At 33.8% G+C, this 19,378-nt stretch overlaps 1 protein-coding gene and 1 pseudogene across 1 annotated transcript; one reads left to right on the top strand and one right to left on the bottom strand.

Moving 5' to 3' along the window:
- Window positions 1–14,326: 14,326 nt before the first annotated feature.
- On the top strand, window positions 14,327–16,507 carry CSNK2A2IP (casein kinase 2 subunit alpha' interacting protein). The gene has a single exon (XM_074324848.2). It carries the CDS (start codon window positions 14,327–14,329, stop codon window positions 16,505–16,507), a length of 2,181 nt encoding a protein of 726 aa, XP_074180949.2.
- Window positions 16,508–18,214: 1,707 nt separating this feature from the next.
- Window positions 18,215–18,649, bottom strand: LOC109454640 (U6 snRNA-associated Sm-like protein LSm3 pseudogene; annotated as a pseudogene).
- Between the last annotated feature and the right edge of the window lie 729 nt (window positions 18,650–19,378).

The raw sequence follows: 19,378 nt of genomic DNA, 5'->3' as shown, positions 1-19,378 counted from the left end.
CACTTATCATGTCATTCCTGCCACGTTCTGAAGCAGTTCTGGAAGTCCTCTTTCATGAGTGTCTTTAGTTGTGCTGTTGTGGCTGCCTCCGTGTCCTGAATTGATTCAAAACATTTACCTTTTATGGTCATTTTGACTTTGGGGAAGAGTTAGAAATCACATGGTGCCAGATCTGATGAGTAAGGTGGATGAGGACACACCATAATGTTTTCATTTGACAGAAATAGCCATATACCAGAAGTGAGGTGTGATACGGAACCTTTCAGTTGTAATGACAAAATAAGGTGAATGCTGCAGCCCGGTGTCATCCAACGGAAAGTCAGTGTTCTTCAATATGAGAAGCAGCGCGTCCAACCTTGGTAACAGTGTGTGACAAGTTTCAAGTTCAGTGCAGTCAGTCGGGTGTGAACTACAGTTGAAAGAAGGTGTGTTTTAAAGTTGCCATAAATCATCCTATATCATGACAATGCTCCGTGTCACACATCGCTTCTGGTATATGGCAATTTCTGTCAAATAAAAACATTGCAGTGTGTCCTCATCCACCTTATTCACCAGATCTGGCACCGTGTGACTTCTGGCTCTTCCCCAAAGTCAAAATGATCCAGGACAGCGAGACAGCCATGACAGCACAACTAAAGACATTTATGAAAGAGGACTTCCAGAATTGCTTCAGAAAGGGGCAAGAATGATGGGATAAGTGTGTTTGAATCAAGGGGGAGTATTCTGAGGGGAATTAATGGCAATGTGTCTTTTACTGTAATCATTTTTTTAAATTTAAACAGTTACCATATTTTTTGATCATACCTCATATATAGGATACACACATACACACACATGCATGCTAATCAGGTCCTGCTAATTTCTAATTGGCCTCTAAAGTCTTTATTGATCATTCACACATATCTCAGTATTTCATTGCCTTATCATTACATAACTAAGGGAAACCATCGTAGGTTCCCATAGACAAGCACACCAAACACAAATTGACAGTAATGAGTTATGGGAGAGGTATTTACATAATTTGAGTTTTTCTATGAATTGGGGCAGTGGTAATCATTTTATATAAGAAGAATGAAAATTTATTGATTGTATATGGTTTATGAGGTTTAAACCAAGCACTTCATATTTTCGTATTTGCTTCTCATAGCAAACATATGAGATATGCACTACTGTTTTCTTCATTTTACAGATGAGGAAACTGTGGTTTACAGATAATTTGTCCAAAGTCATAGAGCTAGAAAACAGAGTTGGGGCTATAATTTTGGTTTACCTAATAAACCACATCAAAAGTATGAAAATTCTTTTAACTCAGTTGCATAATTTTCTTCCTGATCACAATAAGTTCTTATAAAGTCTTGTCATGTTTTTTAATATGCAGAAACCTAGGTATAATCAGTAATAGTTTTTATAAGTAATTAATTAAAAATTTAGGTATTTTCTCGGCAATTTTTCTCTAATATAAATAAACCTCATTTTCTAGTATAATTGCTTCCACAGTTGATCCTTCAATTGGTATAAAAATAAACATAAATATATGTGTTTGCTTTTTAACAATGACCTAAAATTTCACGCTTAGGTGAATTCAGCCTAAAGAAGTTGTGAAAATGTACTCATATAGAAGCATAATTTTTTAATTTAATGATTTTAAAACTTTTTCTTTCTTATGCACATTCAATACACTGGCTAGTTCTATGAGTGTAAAATATTCTGCCCAGTATAAGAACATTCGTAAACATACTGTTTATATTAAATGTGTGGTGTTTGACATTGCTGTTCAATATAAACATCTGGATTTTACCTCAAATACTTAAAATTGTTGACATAGCAATTTTTGATAGTAGTATAAGTGAGAAAGCATATAAAAACAATGAAATTGATATGAAATAAAGGGCTCAAGAGTAGGAATTAGGAAAAATCAGTGTTAATTGAGAAAAAAGGTGCATAGATCTGGGTCAGAGGGAAAAGGTCAGAAAGATGAAGAGAAAAGTCTTGGAAGGTATGTAGGAGATGACTGAAAACAGATGCTGGTGGCAGTCAGGGGAGATGCAGAGAGAGGAGATGATGATTCTGAAGGTTATTTATCCTTTAAAGATAGAGAGACATAAATTAAATGGCCTTCTCTATCCAGAGGTAAGGGCTGAATAAGGATATTTCTTACCCTGCTTTGAAGAGAAAAATCATGTTGAACCCAGTGTGTGTGGATCACAGGGCCAGGTCATTGTTCTTCACAAAAATGTAATTAACATTAATATCTACTAAAAAAGATTGTTGCAGAACATTAAAAAACGTTAATCCATATATCAAGTACTGAATAAATGGTGTCCATTATTATTACCATATAAGTATTTCAGTATTACTTCATTTGCCATTTCCTAGTTTTCTGTGATAGAAATATTTGGGAAGTAGAGGGATAGGAAAATAGTAAATGGGTAATGGAACCATCTTGATTTGAGATATGTGTGATATCAAAAGTCTAAATAGAGTTACATTTATTTGTTTATTCGGTCAATGTAAAGTTTAGGAAAAATATATATAGCAAAATTCCTTTTATATTATCACAGTTAATGTTTTCAAGAGAAAGCATTGCAGGATTGTCTCTTATAGAAAGATTTTCTTAATTTGTACACATTAAAACAGAAGATATCAAGTAGGTAAATAAGATAATCAAAAGTTGATTTATCTTTGTTTATAATTAGTTTATTTTTCCCTGGGATTATTTGAAGAAATATTGGAAAAAGAACAACACTGGATCTTGGACAAAACATTTTTAATCCTAAAATCAAGGGCATAGATGAATTAGATCATCTTTTAAATAGAAATCTTTTTAGAAAATGATCTAAAGTCATGATAACTTCGGTGAAGACATTAATAGTTGTTTATTTCAAAAAGTCCTGTCAGCTTATTTTCCAATAAGTAAAAGCTTATGCAGTTCTTATACGAAGTAAATTGCAGAGTGCTAGTATTACCTGTCATCATGGTAATGTTTTAGTTTGTTGTCATGATGAGAAAACTAATCTTTTGCATTTGGAAAAGAAGACTAATATTACTAGCTATTTGTCAACTATGATATTTTAAAGTATCTTATTATGTTCTTATCTTAAAATGATTAGTATTAGGCCATTATCAAATACACAAAGACATAAACATATCATGCGTATGTGTTAACTAGTTTAATGCATTTGGAACAAAATCTGCATTACTAAAATGTACCATTTTAGATTCAGCCTGCAAGGGGTGTTCTGTCAAGTGAAAAACAGAAATCAATCTTTATGAAGGCAATGTATAGCCTTTCGGATTATCCATTGGAGGCTATGTTCTTGATTTTGTATAAGCAAAATATCTTGAGTTAGACATGCACTGTAATCAACAGGCCTCTTAATGTGTCATGATTTTTCATAAGGTTCTTCCCTTTGTTTGCACAGCTGCTTTCTAGAGACCTGTATATCACATTTCCCTTACATTATTATCACTGCTCTTTTAAACCTAGTGACCATTTTCAGGAAGACAGTTACTTGCACAAATGTTTGATCTTATGAAAACTTGATCCACTTTTTCATTATCATGGATAGTTTCAACGTTCCCAGAGTCAAGAGGTTTAGATTCTTCAATATACTGTTACACTGTGACTTCATTAAAAAGGAAGAAATGTTTATGTAAATTATAGCAGGGAGACTACATTATAGGAACCTTCAACATGTAGTTTCATTCAATTATTTTGTTACAAATACTATGTTATGGGGCAATTGATTTACAGATTAATTTATTGGTTTTGAAGAGATATCTAAAATCTCAATCTCAAAGGTTATATTGGTTCAAAAATGAAATTGATAGATAGGCCAATAATGATATAAACTTAACATTAAATTGTATGATTGATATTTTAAGCATACACATTTCTAATAAAACACACTGTCAGTAAACTTTGCATTAATTAGCAACAAGCAGCCAATTATCAAGACACTTTGCTACTCAGTTCCTACATAGGGAATTTACAATCTGAATTTTCATGTTCATCTTAACATCTCTCTTAGTTGACCGTTTCCCCTGCTCATCAGATATAACCAGGATACTATATATGTTTTTAAGAACTTCAAGGCCCTTCTGAATCTTCTTCCAACCTCATAATTCCAAAGATCACCACCTGCCCCTCCTTTTCCAGTGTCCCGTGTTACTGCCACAGTGAATTTCTCACTGTCCCTGAATGTTTTAGGTTCTTTCAGTCTTTTATGCCTTTTCATAAAACAACCTTCTCCTAGGTTTCAATGGTGAAATGGTGCTTCAAAAATCCAATTTATGTGTCATTTCTTTGAAGCTTAGCTGGACTTTGCATCTGACAAAGAAGTTCACATAACTCATAAACCATGACTATGAAAGTGAAGCATTCTTGATTCGGCAATACACACACACACACACACACAGACACACAGACACACTTCTCTCACTTAACAGTAACATGGAAAGAGCCTCACATCTTTTTCATTGTGCTATTATGTTAACTAAGTTGATGGTCCTTATAATTAAATCAATATTATTAGACATCATTTTCTATTTGCATTGGTGTCTGTCCTCTTGTGGATTAATTGTACTAATTTTGTTGGAACTCCTGTTTATGGTCTCACAAACATCGCAAGTAAAATCTCAAAAAATATAAATCTTGAATAAAATGATTGTATTGGGTGGACCAGAGCTAATCTCTCAGGTATGATAATTTTTTTTAAGGCAAAAGACCTGGGGAAAATATTTGCAGTATTTGGGATAAAAGATAGACATAATATATCAAGAAACCTTGTACTCGGTAACAAAAGGATGAATACACTTCTGATCTTCAGAAATTGAAAAAACTATACATTTTCTAAAAGTGCCCACAAAAGAGAATTTCCATTTGGACTTACCCTCTTCCTCTCTTCCCCTTTTTCTTCCTTCCTTCCTTCCTTCCTTTCTTCCTTCCTTCCTTCCTTCCTTCCTTCCTTCCTTCCTTCCTTCCTTCCTTCCTTCCTTCCTTCTTTCCTTCCTTCCTTTCCTCTCTCCCTCCCTGTCTCTCTCCCTCCCTCCCGTCCTTCTTTTGTTATTTTTAATATATGCAATATTTCAGGGAAAATTTTTTTTTTAATTTTGAGGACTTGTTTTGTTTTAACTTCCTGAATTTTCAGAAAACAGACATAAAAAGTTTTCTATTGCTCAACTTACTCCCTTGTCTCTGGACTAATATGTATGCCATCACTTTCCCCCCATGGTCCTTTTCTTTCCCTGTGTCTATCAATACATTTGAGTGTTTTCTATTCTAAACAGCAAACAGACATCCCTCAGTGATAACGTTTTTCAACTGTTAACACTTCATAGTCGAGTTTATTAAAGTTACGCTAACTGTAATGGCTCCATTTCACACAGGTTACTATTCTGGGACTGCCCTTTCAAATAAGTCAGTGAACTCAAGGACTTGTCCTAAGTCACCACTCTTGAAATCTCTATATGATTTGATTCTATTTAATGACCTCAAAAAATTATTTCCTGGACTTTAAAAAGTTTCCTTTCTCATTTATTTCTCTGTTACTCCTGTACTGTATTGTTCACGTGTCTTCCTCTACCTGCCTCCTCCTCTCCCTGCTCTTTCTCTTCCTCTTTCTCTTTTCTCCCAAATGTAAGTCCTCAGAGGTTCTCAGATACTAGGCTCTGCAATCTTTCTTTTTCCCCTCCATTATCTGTTTCAATTCCTGAAATTATCTTTATTAATTTCCAGAACACTTTCTGCTTTTCTTTTGCTACTGTGGTCTGTTTTGTTTTATACCTGTACCTGGCTTACTACCCCTTCTTTAGGATTAGACTGCATATTCCCTAATAATCTTTATATTTTTATATCTACTATAATTGGCTTTTAAATAGTTCCTTGGATTGAGTTCCCTATTCTTTCTTCTCCTGTGCCTTTAAAATTTCAGAAAACTATATTTTGCATCTACAAAATGTTTTTCTGTATAGACTGCACAGGGACATGTTCTAAAATATGATGACAACAGCTGGATACTGGGGGTGGGAAACAATGAATCTAGTGATTTGTCTGGATTCACACCATACCAAGTTCCCACTCTGTCCCATTCTGCCAAGTTAGTCTACTCTCTAAACTCTTCCATTTTCAGACTTCATGTTGATTTCCTGTACCTTATGCCTTTGTCATGGGGGAACAGAGCAGGTATAACACTATTTTGTTAAGATATGGAAGGTTGACATTTTAAAGTTGTTTTTGAGGAAATTTTCCCTAAATTATAGCAAAAAAAAATCATACAGAAGAAAATTAATTGGTTTTTACAGAGCACATTATTCTATAGCCTTGTTAAACAATAGTGGTTACCAGAGGTTACCAGAGGGAAAGGAGAGAGCAGGGTGGTAGGTGAGGGTAAAGGGGGTCAAATATATGGTGATGGAAGGAGAACTGACTCTGGGTGGTGATATATAGATGATGTAATACAGAATTGTACACCTGAAACCTATGTAATTTTACTAACCATTGTCACCCCAATAAATTTAATTAAAAAATCATATTCAATGTATTTAGTATTGCCAATCTAGGCTGACTTTGCTCCTTACACATAAGCTCATGGTTCTTGAACCTGTCTAGGAGATGAGAACGCAGAGGAGAGACAGTGTTGAATACAGCTGCATGGTGGTGTTATTTGGCTTCTTTGAGTGACAACTGGATTGCAAATGGAAAATGGCAGCATTTGCTCAGATCTCTTATATGGAACAGAAAGTTGTAGGGCTCTTTTCTGGAAATGGCAGCCCAGAAAATATATTTATTTTTCTGTACATTGCAACATAGTCCTGTCAGGATTACTTTTCTTCACAGGGAATGAAAGTGGCGTATAGCCTATAAGATCATCTACATTGAAAGTAGCTCAAGTTCCTGCTCCTAAGAACCCGTGAAATAGCCAGATTTTTTGTTTTCATGAAATTTCTCTTGGTGAGAGGCACTTTAACAATCAAGAATACGTATAGATTAGTGTGCATCTATGATAGAAAGAGTTCAGAGAAGGTAGCCTTGAAGTATTCATCTGAGAGATGTTATTGTGGGTTTATATTTGGGAAAGATGAGACCTGAATATTTGAGTTCCACAACGTAGAAATGTCAGGTCCTCATGCCGAAATATTCATGTCAGAGTAGAGATAAGCCTCAGAATACAGAGGGTTTTTTTTTTTTCTGAAGTCTTTTGTACACCCGAACCAGAGTATCTTACAGTTAGTTCTCAAAAGAGGATTATCCTCCTAAAGTGGTCAATCCTCACCCTGAGTTTGGTGCATTAAGAATTGACTTCCAAGAAATTTGCTAAATTCAAATCTCTTGAACTGTGAAAATATTGATATAGGACTAATGGCATATTAGATCGTGAGAGTTTGACAGGTGGGAGTTGATTTGGTTTAAACAAACCAAACAATTGAACAGATAAAAAGATTAAAGCAAATAATGCTAAATTACTCCAGACTTAAAAAAAAAATTAGATATTTCATATTCTGAGTATTAGCTAAAGTAGAAATTGTTGGAAAATTAATCTGTACATAACAGAAGGCTGAGTATTTATAAATGCTAAACCAAACCACCCATTTTTAAAGACATCTATGCATTACTTATGCTTTTATTGTATGAGTTTCCTGGAGGACTACATCTTTTATTTCTTTTCAACTTGAAGCATGCACCTAATGTCAACATCTTACATAATCATGGCACATTTATCAAAACAAAAGAATATTAACATTGGTATAATACCATTAACTGAACTACAGATTTTAATAGACTTTCACCAGCTTTTCCATTAATTAATGTGTTTTTGCTGATCCAGATCCAATCTAGCATACCATGTTGCCTTAGTCCTGATGTTCAGATTTCTCCAATCTGTGACAGTTTCTTTGTCTTTTCTCATTTTTTATGACTTTGGTACCTTTAATGAGTACTGGTGAAATATTTTGTAGAGCTTTTGTCATTTTGAGCTTGTGTGATGTTTTCTCATGATTAGATTGGGTTCATGGATTTTGGGGAAGTGCATTATCCTTTTTATATATTATTGGATTTGACTTGCTAAAATTTGTTTTGTAAGTTTTGCATCTAACTGAGTAATATTGTTCTGTAGTTTTTTAAATATAAAAATGTTTTTGTTTGAATTTCTTATCAAGGGATTGATTCATAGGATGAGTTAGAAAGAAATTCTTCCATTTTAATTTTCTGGAAGATTGTGTGCCGAATTGGTATTATTTCTGTCTTAAATGTTGGTAGAATGCATCAGTGAAGACATGAGTCTGCTGTTTTCTTTGTGGGAAAGTTTTAAACTCAAATTCGATTTGCTTAATAGATGTAAGGATTTTCAGGTTTTCTGTTTATTCTTGAGTGAGCTTTGGCAATTTGCGTCACCCAAGAAATATATCCCTTTTATTTGGATCGTCTAATATACTGGCATAATATTATTCACAGTATTACCTTATTATTCTTTTTAATATCAGTGGAGCCTGTAGTAATGTCAGCTCTCACATTCTTGACATTTTCAATTTACGCTTTTTTTCATGATATATCTGGCTAAATGTTTTTAATCTCATTGATCTCTAAGAACCAGCTTTTGATATCCTTGTTTTTCTGTTTTCTCTTATTGATTTCTCTTAATCTGTATTGTTTTCCTTTTGCTACATAAGTTTGTTTAATGTGCTCTTCTTTTCCTAACAGCTTAAGGAACAAGCTAATGTTATTGATTTGAGAACATCTTTATTTTTAATATAGTTATTTATCGCTAGCATCCCACACATTTTTATGCATTATATTTTCATTTTCATTTATTGTATCCGAATTCTTAATTTTCTCTTTGTGTCCTTATTTGACAATGGGTTATTGTGTCTTTATTTGACAATGGATTATTTAGAGGTATATTATTTAATTTTAAATATTTGGTTATATTTCCACATATAGTTTTGTTATTGATTTATAATTTAATTTCATTGCCAAATCCAAGAACCTACTATGTGTAATTTGAACCCATTTAAATTTATTGATACTTGGTGTATGCTATATAATATTTTGTGAATATTCCATATGTACATGAAAAGAATGTTTTGGAATAGAGTGTTCTGTGAATATTAATTAGGTCAAATTAGTTGATAGTGTTTTTTAAATCTTATACATCATTACTGACTTTCTGCTTGTTTCTATACATTAATGGAAAAGTTATTGCAATTTCCAATTATGATTTTTCCATTTATTGGAAATATGTTTAGAAAAAAGAAATAGAATGAAGGAGCAAAGAGCATCTGGACACTGGAAAAGGAAATGGAAGTTAAAAAAGAACCAGACATAGCAAATTGTTGCCTTTTTATGATTACTAGGCATTTGTATGTATTTTCTATAAAAATTTAAGAAATTATTTATTTTTATAATAGGATGTTTGCATTTCTATTGAATTGTTAGAACTAATTTTATACACCGTATTTATGGTCATATGTCCTGTTAACTGTTGATATTTAGGAAAATTCTTGATCCATATTTGTTGACCTAGCAAAGAGTGATTTCACTGAACTTTCTGAATTTTAATATATTATTATTATTTAAAAAAAATTTTATTTGGGAATATTGGGGAACAATGTGTTTTTCCAGGACCCATCATTCATTGTCCTTCAATCTAGTTGTGGAGGGCACAGCTCAGCTCCAAGTCCAGTCGCCATTTTCAATCTTTGTTGCAGGGGGTGCAGCCCACCATTCCTTGCAGGAATTGAACTGGCAACCTTGTTGTTAAGTGCTCGTGCTCTAACCAACTGAGACATCTGGTCACCCCATGAATTTTAATATATTATTGATTGTATTGGTTTTCTATATTCTAAATTTTGTTTTCAATCATAATATGAATAGAGAGATCATTTAGTTACTGCCTTTTCAATAGTTATGTATCTTTCTTTTTACTTTTTCCTTCTTTAATACATATATTCCTAAATGTTCTTAAACAACATTAAATTATAGTAATAATAATGGATATGCTTATCTAATACAGACTATAATGGGACCAGCTCACATTTCAATATCAACTGAATAATTTTATTTTACTTTTAGATTAATGTTTGTTTTCACTAGTTTATTCTTAGTAGTTTAATGAGTTTTATGAGGGATGGAGGTTGTATTTTATAAAATGACTTTCTGAGCATCTATTAAAATTTATTTGTGAATTATGAACATAACAAATTATAATGTATCCTGATAGTAAATCATTATTTCATTGTTTGAATAAGATCAAGTTGGTGACAGTCGACTATTATTTCATTGTAATGGTAAATGTTTTATTATATTTAGGAATTTTGCAAGTGCAATAAGTGATATCACTTTATTACTTTCAATTTTGAAATATATTGTTATGCTTTAATATCAAAATTATGTACAATAGTTTTACAGAAAAAAATTAGAATATTTCTATATCATATTCTGAAAAATTCATATAACATTATAAGTATCTCTTCATTGAAAGTTTGAAAAAAACTCAACTCTAAAAAGAATTTGGGCACAGAGACTATTTGTAAGTTAATTCTTTCATAAGTTGTAATCATTTTGTTCCATAGTTATAGCTTCAGTCCAATTTCTACCACTTGTTGAGTTATATTTAATATTTACATGCTTTAGCAAAACATATTCTTTGAAATGGGAATGCCATTTGCTGAGCAAGTCTGAAAGTGGAAAAAATTGAGAAATGTCATTTTTCTCTGGTTTTCGTCTTAAATAGATTTTTCTTAGTTTCAGTTGTTTGAATTCCTTTATTCCTATCCATATGATAGCACATTTTCCACATTCTATTCTTCTTTAAAAACTTTTTTATTGCATCTGTGTGCCAGAACTTGGTTCATCCTTTAGTGTTTCACCTTTCAGTGCAATTTTGTATCAGAGGTATCTTTTCAAATTAATGTCAAGTTATTCATTTTAAAACTTTTTATTCAAGTTAAGAAACATAGAAAAATACACATAGTATAAATGTTACAACTCAATTATCACAACCTGAACTCACTCATACAATCGATATCCAGGCCAAGAAACAGAACGTTATCACCATCCCAGAAGCTTAGTGTTCCCCCTTAATCTCCACCTCCTCAGATGTAATATTATCTTGACTATTTACACCATAGCAAGTATGAACTTATTTTATACTTTTATATATAAAGTTATGAAGTATTTTTTGTGCTTATCATTCTTTTCATGCACCATTTTATATGTGAGATTCATCCATGCAGCTTCTTGTGCCAGATTTCCTGTTAATTTTCATTGTTGTTTGAATGAATATATAACTTATTTATATATTCAGCTATAAATTGACAGTTAACCTAGTTTAGAACTATTATGCATAATGCTCCAATGAACATCCTAGTATTTTGGTGCAAGTAGTCATGCATTGCGTGCCTGTCAAATGTACCTAGGAGTAGAATATAATATCTACATATGTCTATATGTATATGTATGTGTACCTAGGAGTAGAATATAATATGTACATATGTCTATGTATATATATATATATACACACGCACACACTAATCTCCACAATCACGAATTTTCACTTTGTGAGTTTTAATTAGATTTTCATCACATTTTATTTGATTTCCATCACATTTTATTTGATTTTCATCACAGAAACCACAGAAAGATAGAAAGATAGTACTATCTTTCTGTGGTTTAAATATGCATTTCACTGGTTTCTAATGAGGTTAAGCTTTTTTTTTCTTCATATATGTATTACCATTTGGATATCCTCATTTGTGAAGTGCTTGTTAAAGTGTTTTGCCCATCATTCTAATTGCAGTGTTTGTCTTTTTCTGAGCAACATGCAGAGGTTATCATGGATATGAGTCTTTTCCAGGTATATGTATTGTAAATATTGTTTCACATTCTTTGATTTGCCTTTACTCTTTCTAAATAATAGTATCTTTTGATGATTGGGAATTCTTGATTTCAGTTTATCAATTTTTAATGGTTATTGTTTTTTATGTTGTGTTTATGAAATCTTTGCATACCTCAAGGTCATGGAGTTATTAGATATTACCATCCAGTAGCTTGTTAGGGTGCTACACAGGATAGAGTGGGGTGTGCCATTCACTTCCCTCTTTAAAGCATCAGGTGTCATAACACACCACACTAAATCCAGCATTTACAATTAACTTCAGTATTTATTACTCATGCAGAAATAAGCAAAACAAAGGCAATCGCTGAGTGAGCAGAAGCTGTGTCTCACTAGTAAGAGCTTGTTCTTGGATGTCTGGAAGGAAGAGAGTGAGTGAGGTTATCAGGGAAAGATATATAGAGGTTAATATAATAATGCACTAGTATAGATTAGATGTGCCTATAGTATAAACTGAAATAGTGGAACTGGATAGAAAAATGTGGATTAAGATATTGGAGGGGTTAAATCAACAGGTCTTGGTGTCTGAATGGTTTTAAAGGGTGAAGCTGTCTAGGCTGCTTTCAAAGATTCTGAATTATTGACTAGGTTTTAGTTACTGAAATAGAAGTTAAAGAAAAAGAAAATTTCTCTGGAAGGAACAATAACTTCATTGCATGTTTGGTGTTTGAATTTTCTTTGGGATTTTGGATAGAAAAATCTGATGATTAGTTGGAAATATAATTTTGAAGATAAAGAGAAACCAGGACTAGAGAGGAAAGATTAGGGAGTCATTGGTGTGTAAATAATATTGTTGGTACTTGGAGAATTCCACAAAGTGTGATTCAAGACTTAAAAAACAAGTGAATTAAGATACCAGTAAAATGTATATTAAAATAAATGTAAACAAGATTACTTTTGTAAAAAGACATCTTGACAAGAAAAAAACATTCTAGCAATAACAGAAGTTACAGTACATTAATTGGATAAGTTGACATATATGAGGAATAAATTTGTCCATCATACATTGGGTTAGTAAATCCTGGAGGCATAGAAAGAATCATGAAACCAAATTCTGACAGTTCTCATTCTTTAAGGGCCTAAAGTCCAATGATTTAATTGACTAATCCCCAAGTCTATTGCAATTACTCTCAGGGTTTTTTGTTTTTGTTTTGTCATATTTTGTTTTAGCCTTAAAATATGAAGAACGAACACTTGACCATGAAAAGTGCATTAAAATAATGACATGTAATGTGTTGCATTTTAAGAAGCAGCATATCTACCTCTCCTGAATGACAAATGTTTGCATTGCTTTTGGCCAGTTGCAAGGTTGTTTTTTATAAAGTTTCTATAGTTCATTTTTAAATCCTAAGTGTAACTAATGTGATACTTAGGAATAAAATTAAAATAGAAGAAAACTGGTAATATAACTCTGAGAACTACATTGAGGCAAGAACAAAAGTATTCAGTGAAGTCCTACAGAGAAATAAGGGAATAAACGGAGAGAATCAGAGTAGAGAACACGGACATGACTGAAGACACTAGTTTTAAAAGGTAGTAATCAACAATTTCAAAAGCTATAATGGCGACAAATAAGAACAAGAGTAAAGACTAGAGGGCTTTTTGTCTTTCAATAAACTTTCAACTGGAATTATGGACTTTTGAAAGTATGCTAAAAGGTGATAATGATGGACAATTTAAATTGAAAACCAACATTTCATAACTTTCATTCCTTTTTATCTCTAAAATTCTCTTATTTTATTTCATACAACAAATTTATCACAAATTATTATTATTATTATTATTATTATTATTATTATTATTATTTACTAAAGCAATCACTAAAAGAGTACCAGAAATAGCTAATACCTTTTATTGAGCATCTTATATCCTGGGCACTGTTACATTTTTTTAAATATTTTATTTAGTCTTTAGCCCAATAAATTAAATACTATATTTATATATTTCATAGATGGGCAACTGGAGTTTAGAATGTTCAATTCAGAAGTTACACATAGAATAAGTGGCTGAGACTTAACATAAAACCTATTCTTTAATCACTATAATAAATTATTTGAGAAAATTAATATCCCTATCAGGAACTCTTCTGAACTCTCTTTACTATTTTCTTAACAGGAATTATTCTCTCAAAAGGAAAAAAAAAAAAAAAACCTCTAGGAAACTAAAAGAAGACAGGAAAAAACTCTAGAAAACTAAAAAGAAGATAGGAGAATCTCACATGGTGACACTTTTTTTCAACCTCATCTACAACTCAATTTGGAGACAACTCTATAATATTTCAATATTAACAGAGAGATTACAAGACAGAAGTTAGAAACTATAAAGTCTATTAATTGAAGTATCTGTTGTCCATGGAATTCAGCTAAAAGTCTATCAGTTACTAAAACATCCTCACCTGTCAACTGTTTTCAGAAAGACATCTACGCTATCACAAGATGGTGCCGCTAGCATATTACGACCAATGCATTGTGCCATTAGAACAGTCTTACCAAATGGACACAACCAACTCATTAACACATCAGTACAAAGGAGAAAATCTAAATCAACCCAATAGCCAGTTTGTGGTCAGAGTACAATCCCACAGTAAGCACCTTGCAGCACCTCTACCAAGCTCTAACCAGAATCTGCAGAGATCCTCTGCCAAGTCTCAGAACACAATTTCACAGGGCTTCTGTGACAGGCTTCTGAAATCACCATTAATCCATTCCAAATGTCAGGCTACATCTTCACTAGACCTCCACCGGAAAACTTCGTTGCAACCTAATTGGAGAGCCCTCGGCTCACCTTTATTCCTCCCCAAACCTCAGACAACATCTTCACGTGGCTTCAGCAAGTCATCGTCATCACTGGAGCCCAATCCAACAGCCTTGAGCTCACAATTATCCCTCCCCAAACCTCAGAATACACCTTCCTTAGACCTTTGCCAGGTATCACCTTCACAGAAGTCTAATCAAAGAGTATCAAGTTCATCATTATTCCCCTTCAAACATCAAGAAACACCTTCCCTAGACATCTTCTGGACATCATCATCTTTGAGACCTAATCAAAGAGCTCTTAGTTCAATATTACCTCAGTCTAAGCCCCAGAAATCATCTTCACTGGACAGACTTTGGACATCTTTATTAGAGCACAATCAAAGATCTTTGAGCTCACCATCACTCAACACTATACCTCAAACAAATGACTTGCTTCAGATATCACCTTTGTTGCAGCCCAATCAAATGGCTCTGAATTCACCATTACCTGACTCCAGACCTCAGACACCACCTGTATTGAACCCTAATCCTCGTGTTCTAAGCTTAACATCATCTAACTCAAAACCAAGGAAATCACCTTTACCACATTCTGTCCACCAGACTCAGAGTTTACCATTGTTCCAGGCCAAATCTCAGACAGTGCTTACACTTGATCATGTCTTCAGGACCTTGAGCTCACCAGTTTGTCACACCAAGTTTCAGAACACCACTTTACCAAATGACAAACACAGAGCTACAGATTTATTTTCACCCCATCCCAAGCCAAATGTCTCAGGTCAATCAGTATCAAGCTCTAAATACTGCCTCAGCAATGTAGCTGCTTCAACAATGGGCTCCAGAATGCAGTGTAAAAACAGCTTTGATCTTTATGCAAAGACAGATTCAAATACAGAAAATTCATGGACTTTAAATTATATTTATCCGTGCATTGTTAAAGGTGGAACTGTCCCCAATGATGTTGTAAATAAAATTATCAATTCTCTCTCCAAGACCAGAATCCAGAGGGATCTTTGTAGACAGATTCTCTTTCGAAGGATGAGGGGAAAGCCAAATCCTCATCCTGGTCCCCGCCTTTCATCAAGTTATATGGTTTGTTTAGCTTGTGGTTCCTGCATAAAATCTCAGTGTAATCATCTTATAGGAGAAAAAGATCCTTGTGGTGCAACACTATTTGTCATACCAACACCTGAGCCTAATTCTGAGGGGGAAATAGAGGTGAAATTAGTTTTTATGCTTTTCCTACCAGAGACTTCTTTCTCATCTTGCCTCCCATTCCCTGTGAAAGGAAATCAGCCCGATGAAGCCCTTGAAGACAACCTTGAAGCAATAGAGAAGATACCACAATTTTTCCCTACATCTGAAGCTGATATCACCCAGAGGCTTAATATGAAGAAAAGACGTCTAACTGTAGCCCCTGAAAACAAAGTTGTAAGCGAACAGCCCCAGGCTATTGAGTGGCTGCTTTATGTTAAGAAAAGTAGCAATTCTCAGCGTCAGACGGGGCTCCCATCCTCTCACTCCACATCCTTCTCCTCATGTTCCTCTTCATCTTCCTCCTCCTCCTCTTCTGCTGCAACCTCCTCACCCCTTCCTTACAAAATGTCTACCACATCCACCCTCTCAGGTCATGTGGTCCCTAGGTCACTTAATTACCACCGGTTGCCTCCAGGGGTCTCCTGGCTTGAGTTTATCTGTAATAAAAATCACCAGCCACTTCCTGGAAAAACACATCGAAGTCAATTATCATCTCCCAAAACAAATCCTGTGAAGACTAGAACCACAGTGAAAGGGCCAAAGGGGCCAAAGACACTGTTCAAAATTTTCCACACAAAGTTTCAAAATGAGAGAAATCTTGATTAACTTTGTGTTTTGAAAGTATTTAACCTCTTAGTTCTTTGAGACTAGAGTTTGATTTCTTACCATGCTTATTAAAATTCTTAGTGACAACTAAATGGTACTCTCTATTTTAGCTGATGATGCACATAGTTAAGGGGAACTACTATTCTTAAGTCCATTTTCTATGATCTCCTAGAAGCCAAAACCGAATCTCTTGTTTTTAACCTAATGCCTGGCTTATAGTAACCACTATATAATCATTGTTAAATAAATTAATCATCATTGGCTCTACCAGAAATATCTGTCTGGATCAGAATAGTTTTGAGCTCATGGTTGTTATTCTTCCTCATAAGATATGATAATGTTTGTCTCCTTAAACCAATGTACGCTAATCTGTTTTCCTATTTTTAAAGAAACTTCAGATCATGTCCAACAGGTAAGAATATATAGATAATCTTTTCAGTTGTGTGTTCCTGGGGAAAATTCTTGTATGCTAAGATCCCATACTCTGAAATACAATGATTTATTCAACCGTAGTTGACAAACCTCAGGAGGGACTAATCAACTGGTACAGATAACCCTACCTCATGCTGACTGTGCCAGTATTTAAATTATGGGCTCTAAAGTTACTTGTTCATCACTTTTAAAATGGGTAAATAAAAATGTTTAAAAACATATTTGTTCCACTGGGTCTACTGGTAGTGGGAAGAGAAGAAGGTTGCCTTAACTATTCCCTCAATTAAGTGATCATCTCTATCCCCAAGGGCTAAAATTAATATCTCATGCATACACTGATGACTCACAATTTTGCCCCTCTACCCACAACTTTCTGATCATAGACTGCATAGTGGACATTTCCTATTGGAACATTGCACAGGCATCTCAAACTCAACATGGCCAAACCAAAATTTACCATCTTTACATTTACAGTTTGCACTTTTACATTTATAATTCTTTATCCCTGTGTTCTCAAATTCAGTGGATGTACCACCATCCATTGTGGAGTCATGTTTGACTGTTTTTCTTCTCACCTGGCCCTCTCCAAGTCCATGAGTTCAATGACCTTATTATCTCTAGAATTCAGCCTTTTTCTCCAACCCCATTGCCATTGTCCTAGTTGTGGGCACAGCATTTGTCACCTGGATTACTGCAATAATTCCTAGACATGCATTTTAACTTCTGAATGCATTTCTGAGACACAAATTTGATGCCACTCCACTCCTTATAATCCTTTTTTCACTGCCCATTGTTTTCTGGGGAATGTCTAAATTCCTTTGATGATTGAACTACTATTACGTCTCAAAACTGATATCTTATTCTTCTCCAGTCTCCTACTGAAGCTTCAGCCACACTAATTTCTTTACAATGCGTAAAATGTGCCAAGGCCTCTCTTATATCCTACATGTTTTTAAATCAAAAAAGGAAACATCAAACTTAATTTAAATTAAAAAACACACAGAAATTGTCTGAAAAAAAAAATAGAGCAAATCAACTTCTGAAAAAGAGTGCTGCATCTTGGTGATCACATTTATTGGAAGGGTTGGAGGAAAAAAAATGCCATTTAACTTAAGAATTTGTAAGTTATCTGCAAATCAACTCATTTCAGGAGTGGAAAACTTCTTGGTCATTTTTTAATATCAAAATTTGCCCATGTGTTTTTGAATATCTTCTACATTTAAAGAGGCAATCATACAAAATCTCCTATTTTCCACACAGGGTAAATTCTTTGTTTCAGCCAACTCTCAATGGAAGAGTAGTACAAAACCATCTCCCCAGAAAAAGAGCATTGGAATATTCTGTTTTGTTGATTTATATATCTCTTTCATATGTTTCCTCATTAATTTCTACAATTGACACAGTTTCTTCCACATCTCTTAGTATCACATTTAAATGTTGATAATAAGCATGTAATCTACCATAAAACTCACTGTCATTTCTTATTTTCACATAAATTCGCTCAACCAGGCTAAGCTTGAGGAGAATCAGGGGCTCTCCTATGGTATTGGTAGTTTGTTACTGGTCCAAATTGTCTGCCATTTTTCAAACCCTGGGCCCTTTCCCCTATATCCTACACTTAAACCAACAATTCTGCTATCCAGAAATATCTTCTCACCTCTACATTTTTATCCTACAGTGCTCTATGTTGTGTTGACATCCTCTGGTGAGCGTTTTTCTGATCCACTTACAAAGAGGTTAGTTAGTTGGCCTTCCTATTACCATGAAACCCTGTGTTATCTCTTTGTACTGCTCTTAACCACATCATAAAGTAATCATTTCTTGTCTGTCTTTATTCATTAGACCGAAAACTCCTTGTTCACTATTTCTGTTTTTTTTTTTTTTAACCTTGTCTTTGGAATAGAGTATTTTCCCTAAAATATGTGTATTATTGACTCTTCATCTTTTTAAATTCTCTACAATAACTGATATTTTATGTCGCATCTTCCCTATAGGTTTAATATTGAATTGTTCTTTGTACATTTTGTCTTGGTGAGAACATATATAAAAATGTTACCACTGACAGCAGTCATCCTTGTCTTACTTCTTATTTTAGAAGTGTTTCATTCTAGTATTTCAGTATTAGTATGACTGGCTGATGCACAGATGACCAGTAATGATGAGAAAGAATACATGTATGTGGTAATATGTTCCAGGCTCTCTCCAATCTTTTTTATTATTATTATTAAAAAATATAGATAACATACAATATTATTTGAGTTTCAGGGATACACCATAGTTATGCAACACTTATATACCTAAAGAAGTTGCTGCCTCTCTGTGTTTGTTTCTACTATGTATTAGGTAGATATGCTTTGTCTCCCAATTTTGTCTGGGTGGCCATATGTAGTAGGTGTCCTGTGTGGCCCAGTGGCACATTCTTCCTAGTCACCTGCTCCG

This window comes from Rhinolophus sinicus, chromosome 17 (genome assembly GCF_057876585.1).
Source record: "Rhinolophus sinicus isolate RSI-liver-muscle chromosome 17, RSI-T2T, whole genome shotgun sequence".
NCBI classification, from domain to species: domain Eukaryota; kingdom Metazoa; phylum Chordata; class Mammalia; order Chiroptera; family Rhinolophidae; genus Rhinolophus; species Rhinolophus sinicus.
This window is presented reverse-complemented; position numbering and strand designations above follow the sequence as displayed.